The 13,119-nt window shown below is 41.2% G+C and overlaps 1 protein-coding gene across 5 annotated transcripts in view; it reads left to right on the top strand.

Annotated features, from left to right (window-relative positions):
* The window catches only part of LOC139554687 (collagen alpha-1(XIV) chain-like), an 83,115-nt gene that overhangs the window by 31,850 nt on the left and 38,146 nt on the right, over positions 1-13,119 (top strand). For all 5 annotated transcript variants that reach the window (XM_071367715.1, XM_071367714.1, XM_071367718.1 and 2 more), the window contains 10 exons: positions 165-304; positions 631-757; positions 1,139-1,278; positions 1,956-2,088; positions 3,518-3,586; positions 4,790-4,932; positions 7,074-7,203; positions 8,227-8,349; positions 9,996-10,145; positions 12,798-12,914. In XM_071367715.1, coding sequence (XP_071223816.1) covers positions 165-304; positions 631-757; positions 1,139-1,278; positions 1,956-2,088; positions 3,518-3,586; positions 4,790-4,932; positions 7,074-7,203; positions 8,227-8,349; positions 9,996-10,145; positions 12,798-12,914 — 1,272 coding nt within the window. The remainder of the gene's footprint in view (positions 1-164; positions 305-630; positions 758-1,138; positions 1,279-1,955; positions 2,089-3,517; positions 3,587-4,789; positions 4,933-7,073; positions 7,204-8,226; positions 8,350-9,995; positions 10,146-12,797; positions 12,915-13,119) is intronic.

Here is a 13,119-nt window from a genome sequence, read left to right as displayed (position 1 = left end):
GCAAAAGGCCATTCTCCTGCCCTTTTGTTTTCTTCGGAGAGGAACTCTCAATCAAAAAGAGTCAGGTCATGCACCAGCGGGAGGGTGACTCAGGTTATTGTGTTTAATTACAACTATATTAGGGTTGACCCGTGTTCCTGTTCTCTACCCCCCTCATGTCCCAGTACCCCTGACCCCGGCGCGGAACCTCCGCTTCTCTGACGTCGACCACAGCTCGGCCAGGCTCACCTGGGAGGCGACGTCCAAGAAGGCCAACGGCTACCGCATCATGTACGTCAAGACAAACGGAGTGCAGACCAATGAGGTGAGAGCTCACGGCACTTGGCCAATAACGTAACTCGACTTTAAACCCATGAATAGATCGTGTTAATGTTAATGTTGCGGACTTTCCCCCTAAAGAAATAACTTTTCAAAGACAGTTCTGTGTTTCTGCACGAATAGCATCTTGCAAACATGTAAACCTGATAGAATGTGATATATAATCTGGTGCTGACTGATTTATAGAAAACTAGGCATCACTGGAATGGATACCAAATTCATAAGTTAAATAAAATATATATACTGTTTTATTGTCACATAGAGGGACTCACACTGACCGTTAACTCTGACCTCTCTCTTCCTTGGCTATAGATGGATGTTGGCCGCATCACCACCCTGTTGCTGAGGAACCTGACGTCATTGACAGAGTACACGGTGGCCATCTTTGCTATCTATGACGAGGGCCAGGCAGAGCCCCTTACTGACAGCTTCACCACTAGTAAGAGTGTCTCTACCCATATAAGCAATGCTATTGGCAGCTCTTGGCTTTCAACAACAGCCTTTATAATACTAAAAAAAGGCTTTAAATGCTGCGGCTTGTAGAAAGTGCCATAGAAATATAATTAATAGAACGGACATTCCCATTCAATTCAACGTTCCGTGATGGGTGGGCATTCTATTTCTATGGAAAGTGCTAACAAATTATCTAGCTGTATTTGAAAATGAAACGCTGATGTAAGTGAACAGTTTCTTACACGTGATTAAGTGTATCTAAAAGTGAGTTCAGACTGTGAATATGACCACTCATATGGGGGATGCAAAGTGGTGGCACTCTCCTTCCATTATTTTGAGGCATCTTTACCCTTTGTGTGTAATCCAGAGACAGTCCCAGAGCCTCTGAACCTAAAGACCAGTGAAGTCTCCACTGAGAGCTTCAGGGTCACCTGGGAACACTCAGCCCAAGACGTGGTCCTCTACAGACTCACCTGGACCCCAACCAGAGGAGGAGACACTAAAGAGGTCTGTGTCTGATGGCTGTTGGTTAGTTGAATGGATGGATATTTGTCTGTCTGTCTGTGTTTCTGTCTATCTGTCAGTGCAGTTAGTGTCTCACATCAGCTAAAGGAGCTCTGACGGCAAATGAATTGCTTCTGCTAGTGTATTTTCTGCTACGTGATTTCTCCCACACTGCTTGGCATACATTCTATCACATCCCTGAGCACTTAAACACCTCACACACATAGTTACGGGCTTATAAAACGAAGACACCTGCACGATGTCTGATATAGAGTTGACATTTATTACATTTTGAGTTTGCATTCCAATATTACACTTTATATACATCACAGAAGACTAAAATATAACAAAACTGTTTGACATAGAAACACCAAATTGTCTTCGTAAAAAAATGCATCTTTATTAACTTTGAAATTATGAAAACGATTAATAACATTCCACCCATGTGGCCACAGAGGGCGCTTTTCGTCATTGACCGCAGGAATGGGCTATAGTGCTATTTTGAAGCCCTTTTGGTGACTGTAGAATTCCAGTCCATTCGGTAGCAGCAGAAATATCTGACATTTTTGACTCAAATTCTCACTACATCCCCCCTTCCCTCCCCCTCTCTCCATCCCTCCCTCCCCCTCTCTCCAACTCTACCTCCCTCCCACTCCCTCCCTCCCTTCTCCATGGTGAAGATGCTAGTGAATGGTAACAGGAACAGCCACCTGCTGACTGGACTGAGGCCCATCACTGAGTACGAAGTCTCTCTGATTGCTGTCTTTAGAAACGAGGAGGAAAGCGACGCCGTGACCCTCACAGAGTCAACAGGTAATTAAGGGAAACTCCACTCCAATCAGGGTTAATTGAACATTGGGGATTGTATTGATTATTGTATTGATTTAATGTTGCCACTGTGCTACTGCTTGCTCTTTGTTAAAATCGTGCATGTCCACAACACAGCTTTTTTACCCATGTGTTGTATGTTTGCTACAGGGCATTGTTCATTAAGACTGGTCTTGAGAAACACCTTTGTGCTGAAACATTGACATTAAAGTCAAAACTACACTACATGACCAAAAGTATGTGGACACCTGCTCGTCGAACATCTCATTCCAATATCATGGGCATTAATATTAAGTTGGTCCCCCTTTGCTGAAATAACAGCCTCCACTCTTCTGGGAAGGCTTTCCACTAGATGTTGGAACATTGCTGCGGGGACTTGCTTCCATTCAGCCACAAGAGCATTAGTGAGGTTGGGCACTGATGTTGGGCGATTAGGCCTGGCTCGCACTCGGCGTTCCAATTCATCCCAAAGGTATTCGATGGGGTTGAGGTCAGGGCTCTGCAGGCCAGTCAAGTTTGGGGAGCATTGTCATGCTGAAACAGGAAAGGGCCCCAAACTGTTGCCACAAAGTTGTAGGCACAGAATCATCAAGAAGGTCATTGTATGCTGTAGCATTAAGATTTCCCTTCACTGGAACTAAGTGGCCTCGCCCGAACCATGAAAAACAGCCCCAGACCATTACTCCTCCTCCAGGTAGCGTTCTCCTGGCATCCGCCAAACACAGATTTGTCCGTTGGACTGCCAGATGGTGAAGCTTGATTCATTACTCCAGAGAACACGTTTCCACTGCTCCAGGGTCCAATGGCAGCGAGCTTTATACCACTCCAGCTGACACTTGGCATTGCGCATTGTGCTCGGCCATGGAAACCCATTTCACAAAGCTCCCGATGAACAGTTCTTGTGCTGACGTTGCTTCGAGAGGCAGTTTGGAACTCGGTAGTGAGTGTTGCAACCGAGGACAGACAATTTTTGCAATGCACTTCTGTGCGCTTGTGTGGCCTACCACTTCACAGCTAGGCGGTTGTTGCTTCTAGATGTTTCCACTTCACAATAACAGCACTTACAGTTGACCGGGGCAGCTCTAGTAGGGCAGGAATTTGAAGAACTGACTTGTTGGAAAGGTGGCCTCCTATGACGGTGCAACGTTGAAAGTCACTGAGCTCTTTAGTAAGGCCATTCTACTGCCAATGTTTGTCTATGAAGATTGTACAGCTGTGTAATTTTATACACCTGTCAGCAACAGATGTGGCTGAAATAGCCAAATCCACTCATTTGAAGGGGTGTCACATACTTTTGTATATATAGTATATATCTCCTCTAATTCTTCTTCTGAAATGCTCACTATACAAATCAAAATGTATTCATTAATTGATTGATTTATTGATTGACCCAACCAATTTATCTGTTTTTCAGTGGCAAGAACAACGACTACCACAAAAGCTACTACAACCACGACTACCACACGAGCTACCACCACAGCAGGTAAACTAGATTTTTTCCAGTCATGTACTGTATCGATTTTTATAAAGTTAATTTTGTGGGAGCTTTTAGTAGTAATTTCCCCAACTTGTCCTGTTGTTTATAAGAGTGATAGTCATGTATTATAGTGATGATGGATTACATTTATATCGTGCTTTTCACTTGGTTTGAAATTGCAATTCACCTCATCCATCATCAATGAAAAGAGTTTATTTCCAAAAGGCTATATCCCCCCAAAAATCTTCATTTGTGTTTTTTCATCAGAAATGATTGCTTATGGGTACCTTCATGTGTAGGTAAAATAAACATTTTCTCAGATTTTTTTATTCATAGATTTGAGAAAATGTGTTGTTTTGCAAGACGCTGTACATCCATTGTTTAGCTGGTATGGAACTACGGATCCTGTATATTTGACTGTGATATGTGGTTGTCTCACCTAGCTATCTTAAGATGAATGCACTTACTGTAAGTCACACTGGATAAGAGCATCTGCTAACTGACTAAAATGTCAAATATAAATGTTTTACATACAGATCTCATATTACTGAATATATATATATATTTTTTTAATTATGTATGTTGGTGTCACGAATGTATCATTTGTACATTTTTTTATGAATATGTTTGTTATTTGACTGTGTAAAACTTGCTACTTATTTCTCTGAGAGTGAGGCGGAAATATAGCATAAAAAAATTAAAAATTGTCTCAAATTAAACCATGAAGTAATAGATTTTAAACACATCTGTCATTGAACAACCCCATGCCAAGATTAGATAGGGAAAAAATACACCAATCTCTTTAATAATTTCTTTAAACAATAAAAGCAACTTTACCAACATTTGTGAAAATGGATATGTATAGTTTTGGATTGAAACTCTTCATCCTGTATGTAGCTATGATCTCATCAGGATCCCTGTGTTTGTGTGCCCTCTCTTTCTGCACTGTTGCATCATTGGTCTATTAATATTGTGTTTATTCAAATGTATGCATGCAACCACACAGTCTGCATAGTAAAGCCACCTGGTGTCTCTATCCTATCTCCATTTTCCACCTCCCTTTCTCAACTCATCCTCGCTTCCCTTTTTCCCCCTCCCTCCACCCTCACTACCCTCTTTTGCTACCTTCCTCCAACCTCCTGTACCCTCTCTTCCTCCTTTCCTCCATGCCGCCTTCCCTCTACCCATCTCCCTCCCTCCCTCTCCCAGTTGTGCATCTGGGTGTGAGGAACCTCCTGCTTAGTGATCACACCACCTTCAGCATGGAGGTGTCCTGGGAGATGCAGGACCGCAATGTGCGTCAGTACCGCGTCGCCTATGTCACCGCCAGGGGCGATCGTGCCGAGGAGACGGTAAGACGCATACAGAGGAGACTTTGTTGTCTGTTAGTACCCCCCCCTCCCCCCCACACACACACACTCACACACACTTCCATAAACACTTCCTAGAGATTGGGGTTGTATGGTAGTCTTTAAGCGTTTATGCCAGATGCATAGTGATATAGTGTTTAATCAGATTCCTTATCTATTGATATCAGAATGTTGTAGTCCGGTGAGAATGTAGTCGATATGTATTACTTATCTGTTGGATAAACCTTGCTGATTTTGTGATGCGGCGTCCCAAGCCAATGTAACATGCCCATTTGAAAATAATGGAAAACAATACAATGAAATCGTGTCTTGAAATAGGATTTCAATGACAAAACAACAATTCATTCCTAGTCCAATGCTATAGTACAGGAAAAGTCGCTGAAGCCTTGCATTTGGTTTCTCAAATCACCGGCAACTTCCAGCACCACATAGCCTGAACAACTCCTATCCAATCACAGTTCACTAAAGGCCAGCCCAGCAATAGAAGCAGTAGAGTGGAACCCACAGCGCTACTCTGTAGCAAAGTCAATGCGATGATAGTTTGCATTCTTCACAGATACTTCATTCCAAACTAGATTGAACTGCCCAAATTCTAAATAGTTTATGAGGGAGCGCCCGCATAATAAAAATAATCTAATTTGGCAACGGCGGTGGCATTGGGACTCAGCCATTCGGGTCGCACTCCGTCCTGCGGTCCCCCCCTTCGAAAAAGCTAACTGCTATTTTCATCACGTTTGCCTGAAATTGATTTGTCAAGCTCGCCGCTCGCCGCTTGTCATGGCTGTGAAACTTTTTGGGACGGAGGCAAGGCTAGACCGCACACGCTCGGAATGCAAACAGGAATGAGAGGAGGAATGGAGAGCGGATGAGAGAGAGAGACGGAGAGAAACAGGAATGAGGGGAGGAATGGAGAGTGGAGGAGAGAGAGACAGAGAAAAAGAAGATGCCTGAGAGAGAGAGAAAGAGAGAGAGAGGGGGAAGAGGAAGAGGAGTGCCTGTAGTTCAGAAATTACAAACATTCTAGGTGATTCTGAAATTAGACAGCCTGCACTACGAATTCACAGTGTTCACATGTCGAGTTATGCATTGTGCAATACATTACTCAATTAACTTCTATAGCCTAACTCCTGAAAGTTTAAAAGTATATATTTTTACTATTTTTCCAATTAAATTTACTGATATCAGTGTCTAGGTAGTCTATACCTTTATTTCCAATTCAATGTCTATTTATAATTCAAATTGTACATAAATTGGGGGCAAAGTACCCCAAAAAACATACTTGTTTTCTTTTGTAGTAAGGCAAGCTTAGCATTATTTGTGATATCTAACTTCATGTAGATTTCTATGAGTGTTTCCTATATGACTTTGCAATGAATTGCTGTTTAAATCTATATTCCTGTCAGCTATTAGATGTGGATATGAATTAATAATTGTTTAATTCATGTTTATTATGTACATACAAAGATTCATACGCAACCAGAACCAGTATGATTCAAATTCTAGTTTTCTGCTCAAGTGTAGACCTGACATGTTCTTAACTATTTTGGGGAGGTATTCTTTCTTGTCATTCACTGATTGCCTAAAATATGTTGTCTTTAAGTCCTAGACTAGAGTTTCTCCTAGATACAGTATTAACTTAATCTTGTGTCTGCTCAATTTTGTTTCATGGCCTTAATCATTCAATTCACTCAGTCATTTGCTGAATGGTTTTCTCCAATACAGCATGTTCATTCACTCACTATCACACGTTATTGCACATGACGTAAGGACATGAAGATTTCCTTAACATACAAAAGATGCGAAAACAGAAATCAGATCAATTGATCTTTCTGTTATCACTAAAAACAAAGCCATCACAGAGCTCCTATTAGCTCGCTTGGTCCCAGACTTCACCTCTATATGTCATGCCAAACAATGACCATAGTTTGGAGTTGGAAAGACAGCACAGACAGTCTGGTGCAAGGCTACCTACTAGCTTCATCTGTTCTTCTGATACAACTCCAGTACATTTAATCACCAGTCACATCGACCCAGCATGTTCCTTAACCGGCCTCCACTCCAGACAACACCAGAACCTCGTCCTAGTATCGTGATTTGCAGTTGTGTGTGTATCTGTGTTCTAGAAAATGGTCCCCGGTGGTCAGAACAGCCTGCTGCTGCAGCCACTGCTGTCTGACACGGAGTACAAGGTGACGGTCACCCCGGTCTACGCCGACGGAGACGGCCCCGGTGTCAGCCGCATGGGACGCACCTGTAAGTCTGTCTGCGTGACCTTCTCTCCGTGGTGACATTTTAGTGACAGGCTCGGACTCCGAGATATGTGTTCTGTTCTCTTCGGCACAATGGAAGCCTCTGTTGTTCTGTATTTTTCTTTCATGTGGAATATGGAACTTTAAAGATATATCATGAAGTAAACCCAGCAGGTAAAACTGCTCAAACCATGTTGAATGGTTGTAATGACTTCATTTCAACCAGTGTACATTGGGAATGAGTCTGTTAGTTAGTCCATGAACCCTCGCCGTAGGTGAGATAACCATGCTCTGTATATCATTGACACATACCGAGTAATCCAATGGAAGCTTTTCACCTCTACATCAGAGACCTCTCGTAGGCTTAAATAAACTGTTGATTTGACAGGAGATGGTAATTCCGCCTGTGGAGGTTTTCAGAAGCTTAGCAAAATCATTTTTATGGATTTCACATTTACATTCTTCCTCAAATGCAAACATGAGTAGTTGCTTTTTATTTTCCCTGCTCTGAAAATGACAGTCCCCTTTAAGAATGAAAAATGAGGCTAATCCCTCAAACGACGTGTCACATTGGTTGTGTGTGTGTGTGTGTATGAACAGGTCTGGACACGTTCTGCTAACACTATTGAATCCAGTTGTAATTCAGTCCAACGCTGTGAGGCTGTGACTCAAAGTTAGTCATCTAAAAGCCCATCAGACGCGTATCGTGTTTAGAACTCCCAACATGCCTCTCATTTTAGGACAGGAGACTGAGTGACTCATATGTACACAGAGTTTCTCATCTACAATTCATTGCTGTACTTGATGAAAATGTACCTTTTCTCTGAGTGTGTTCTGTTCTCTCTTTCTGTCCATCGCTCACTCGCGCTATGCCTTTATCTCTCTCTATCCCTCTGTCTATCTCTCTTTCTTTTTCCCTCTAATTCCTTCTCTATATCTATCTGTCTCATGTCTCCATACTTTTTCCAACCTCTATCCATCTCTAATTTCATTCTCTCTTTCCCTTGCTCTTTCATTCATCCTGCAGTGCCGCTGTCTGCTCCTAGGAACCTGAGAGTGTCGGAGGAATGGTACAACCGCTTCCGTATCACCTGGGACACGCCCCCATCCCCAACTATGGGCTACAGGGTCGTCTACAAACCCATCTCTGGTACACACACACACACACACACACACACACACACACACACACACACACACACACACACACACACACACACACACACACACACACACACACACACACAGTACTGCTTATTTCAAAAGATAGCCCATCTAACCCACAAAAACCCTACAACACACATCAATACTGCTTATAAAAAATATATATCATACTACTACTACTACTACTACTACAACTGCTACTCTTACAACTAAAGGTACAACTACTACTACTACTACTACTCTTACAACTACTACTACTACTACTACTCTTACAACTACAACTACTACCACTACTACTACTACTACTACTCTTACAACTACTACTACTACCACTACTACTACTACTACTACTACTACTACTACTACTACTACTACTACTACTACTACTACTACTCTTACAACTAAAGGTACAACTACTACTACTACTACTACTACTCTTACAACTACTACTACTACTATTATTACAGCTACTACTACTACTACAACTACTACTACTACTCTTACAACTACTACTACAACTACTAATACTCTTACAACTACTACTGCTACTATTACTACTACTACTACAACAACTACTACTACTACTACTACTACTCTTACAACTACTACTACAACTACTACTCTTACAACTACTACTCTTACAACTACTACTCTTACAACTACTACTCTTACAACTACTACTACTACTAAGACTACTACTACTATTATTACAGCTACTACTACTACAACAACTACTACTACTACTCTTACAACTACTACTAACACTACTACTACTACTACTCTTACAACTACTACTACAACTACTACTACTCTTACAACTACAACTACTACTACTACTCTTACAACTACTACTGCTACTATTACTACTACAACAACTACTACTACTACTACTCTTACAACTACTACTGCAACTACTACTACTACAACAACTACTACTACTACTACTCTTACAACTACTACTGCAACTACTACTACTACAACAACTACTACTAGTACTGCTACTGCTACTAATACTACTACCACTAATACTACTTCTACTAATACAACCATTACTATTACTGATATGAATACCGATACTAATACTACTACTACTACCACTAATGCTAATACTACTAATACTACTACTACCACTACTACTACTAATGCCAATACTACTAATACTACTACTACTACACACACAAATACATGGTGTGAAAGTGCATCAACCCACATTCAATATATTGTGTTAACTACAAAGGATAATATTCTGGGCCACCTCCTACGCTTGTGATCCCACTCATATGTGATCTGGTCAGTTCATCACCTTCTAAGCACGAAATGTTTATTAAAATAAGTTCCTACCACCCTATTTATATATCTGCTAGAGGGGAAAATCGCCTTGACACAAAACATGTTTAAAACATTCCACACAATGATGTCTAAAGCTGTTTTCTGACTGACAACCCACTACTCAAACTCCACTTCACCCTTAATACAATGCAGTATTCATGAAATTCTAGCAATCACAGTCAGCTGCAAAAAATCAATAACGTCTTAAATGCTCCTTAGGCGAGAGTAGCCTACAAGTTCTGCAAGCAGTGTGTAGCCTACAAGTTCTACACACACACACACAAAACCCTCTCTTCTCCACAGCTCCGGGACCTGCTCTGGAGACCTTTGTGGGCGAGGACGTGAACACCATGCTGATCCTAAACCTGATGAGCGGTACAGAGTACGGCGTCAGGGTCATCGCCTCCTACACCACCGGCTCCAGCGAGGCCCTCACTGGCAAGGCCAGGACATGTGAGTAGACTATCAGCAGCCCCAGGTGGAAAGGGACTCTAGAATGGATATATGTTAATTAATCGATTATTCAACACAACACCTCCAAGTAGAACAGGACTCCAGAATGGATACCGTGTATACTGTGACTGCGTAATTACTTACTTATCCCCTTTGTGCATAACAAACTTTATTAATTATTAAACACTTTCTGGTCACATTGATCACTGTCAAGGTGATTGGGGCACAATGTTTGTCAAATACAATTCCGTTATTCATCATCTTCTTTCCAGGTAGGCGCCTCGACATTTTCCAGGCGCTCTTATCCATAGCGACTTACAGGAGTTCAGTGCCTTGCTCAAGGGAACATCAACAGATTTTTAACCTAGTCAGCTCGGGGATTCAAACTAGCAACTTTTCTGGCGTTGCTGGCCCAACGCTGTTAACCACGAGGCTACCTGCCTCCCTCTCTAATTTTAATCCCCAACTTTCCCAGCAAGCATCATTTGGATCACATGTAGGTCAACTGGTGCTGTCTGAGATTGAATCAGTGTGAATTATTGAGTAGCACAGCTTCACTCCATCGGAGACTGCAGCCGCCACAATGATATCAAGTGGCCAGGCAGGCGTGCCTAATGTAGTACCAGTGTCAGCGACTCAGCACTGTAACGGAGATCATTGTCTTATTAGGGCTGGCAGCTCCCAGATAATCAGATTGGAAGGGGGAGTGGAAACTAGAGACTCGCATTCGTTTGCATGTAACTACGATATCACCTTGTGCATGATAATTAAGTAAAGCACGCTTGGGTAGTGCGTGATTTGAAGGGCATAGATAGAGATATAGCAATCAGGATAGGGGTGTCTCTTGGGTGGAGTTTGATGCCTGACTGACATGCAGTGAGCATGTTAATGAACCCTGCACTACAATAAGAGAAAATGCGGATAGCTCAATGTCATGTTCAAGATCTCCTTGTTTTACAGTCATGTATGTGTATAGTTATTTTGCGAAAGTCAATGAATTGTTGTATTGTATGTTATGTATTATGTAACACAGTCTATTACCTGTGTAAACATTATTCATTTATTCATATGCATTGGGAAATGTGCATGTTCCAATATATGCCGATTAGATTATTTACCAAACAGTTGTAAGTAAATTTGTTTTCACGACTCTGAATACAAAATATGGACATCAAGCTCCCCAAGTTAAATGGAGTTTATTTCCAAAACGTTACATGCACAAATTTTTCACGTTTGTGTTTTTTCATCAGAAATGATTGCTTATGGGTACCTTCATGCGTGGGTAAAATATTACTGTTCTCAGATTTTTTTATTGATATATTTTCGATGTGTTAAAATGTTTTATTTAGCAAAATGCAATATATCCATTGTTTAGCTGGAATGGAATATCCGTATCATGTATATTTGACTGTGATACTGTATGTGGTTGTCTTACCTAGCTATCTTAAGATGAATGCACTTACTGTATGTCTGGATAAGAGCATCTGCTAAATGACTAAAATGTCAAATGTAAATGTTTTACGTACAGATCTCATAATACTTTATTGAATGTATTTATTTAAAAAATATACGGTATATATATTGATGTCACAAATATATAATTTGTACATGTCTTTGTTAAACATTTAGTTGTTTGTTACATTTGACTCACTGAAACATAGCAGTACTACTTATTTCACTGAGAGTGAGGCAAATATATAGCATTTTGCAAAAAAACATGATTATTTGTCTCTTTGAAATGAAACCATCAAGTGACAGATGTTAAACAAATACATGTCTGTCATTGAACAACCCTTGATTAGATAGTGAAAAAAACACACCAATATGTTTCATAATTTTGTTAAAAAATTAATTTACCAACATTTCTGAAAATTTATATATAGCATTTTGGAATGAAACTTCAAATGTATGTCCCCACTGATATATTCAAATCGATAGCAGCACGCAAGAATGAGATTAAGAAATGCATGCAACATTTGCATAAATGGATTTGTACTGCTGATCATTAGGAGTAAGATACCGGCACCATATTTCAACTCCCCAAATAACTTTCTCGCCGTATGTTTAGAGTCCAACCCAAATGGAGACATATGCTGTGTGGCGGTAGATGCACTGCCTGACGATAGATGTCTGCTCATTATCGTTAAGGATATGTTTATATTGCAGGGCTTTATCATTTAGTCACTTCTGAGGGTATCACTGGTGTATTTACCATCACTGCTCTGGTTAAAGTCAAGTCACGATGACAAGATTACATTCCACTATGTTGCAGTATAGCAAAACAATCTACTGAATACTGATCCATAGACATTCTTTTCAGTCTTAGGCCCAGGTTCCAGTATGATATGGTGGGTCTGCCACATCCATGCTCACATTTTTTTTTAAATTGTAACCTCATTTAACTAGGCAAGTCAGTTAAGAACAAATTCTTATTTACAATGACAGCCTACCCCAGACAGCGCTGGGCCAATTGTGCACCGCCCTATGGGACTCCCAATCATGATGCAGCCTGGATTTGAACCAGGGACTGCAGTGGCACCTCGTGCAATGAGATGCAGTGCCTTAAACCACTGCACCACTACGGGAGCCCAATGTTTCCAATGTGATGAGATGGATCTATAGTGATAATGTGCCTGTCTCTCTCTGTCACAGTATACCTGGGAGTGACCAATCTGAACACCTACCAGGTGAGGATGAACAGCATGTGTGCCCAGTGGAGTGCCCACCGCCACGCCACTCTGTACCGTGTGGTCATCGAGTCGCTGCTCAGTGAGTGCCCAGCACCACACAACCACATACACACATCAATATTCCCTGTTCCATTTGAACCAACAACAGTCTTTTACAGTATTGAGCTTGCTATAAGCAAGTCATTTGTCATGGCAGCACAATATCCACACCCTCTCCTTGACAGTATGCCCTTACTTCTGTGTGTAGACGTACACTATACAGTACACTATATGCAACCAAATCC

Source organism: Salvelinus alpinus, chromosome 26, assembly GCF_045679555.1.
Source record: "Salvelinus alpinus chromosome 26, SLU_Salpinus.1, whole genome shotgun sequence".
NCBI classification, from domain to species: Eukaryota; Metazoa; Chordata; class Actinopteri; order Salmoniformes; family Salmonidae; genus Salvelinus; species Salvelinus alpinus.
The sequence above is the reverse complement of the archived record's forward strand: the minus strand, read 5'-3'. Positions and strand labels throughout refer to the sequence as shown.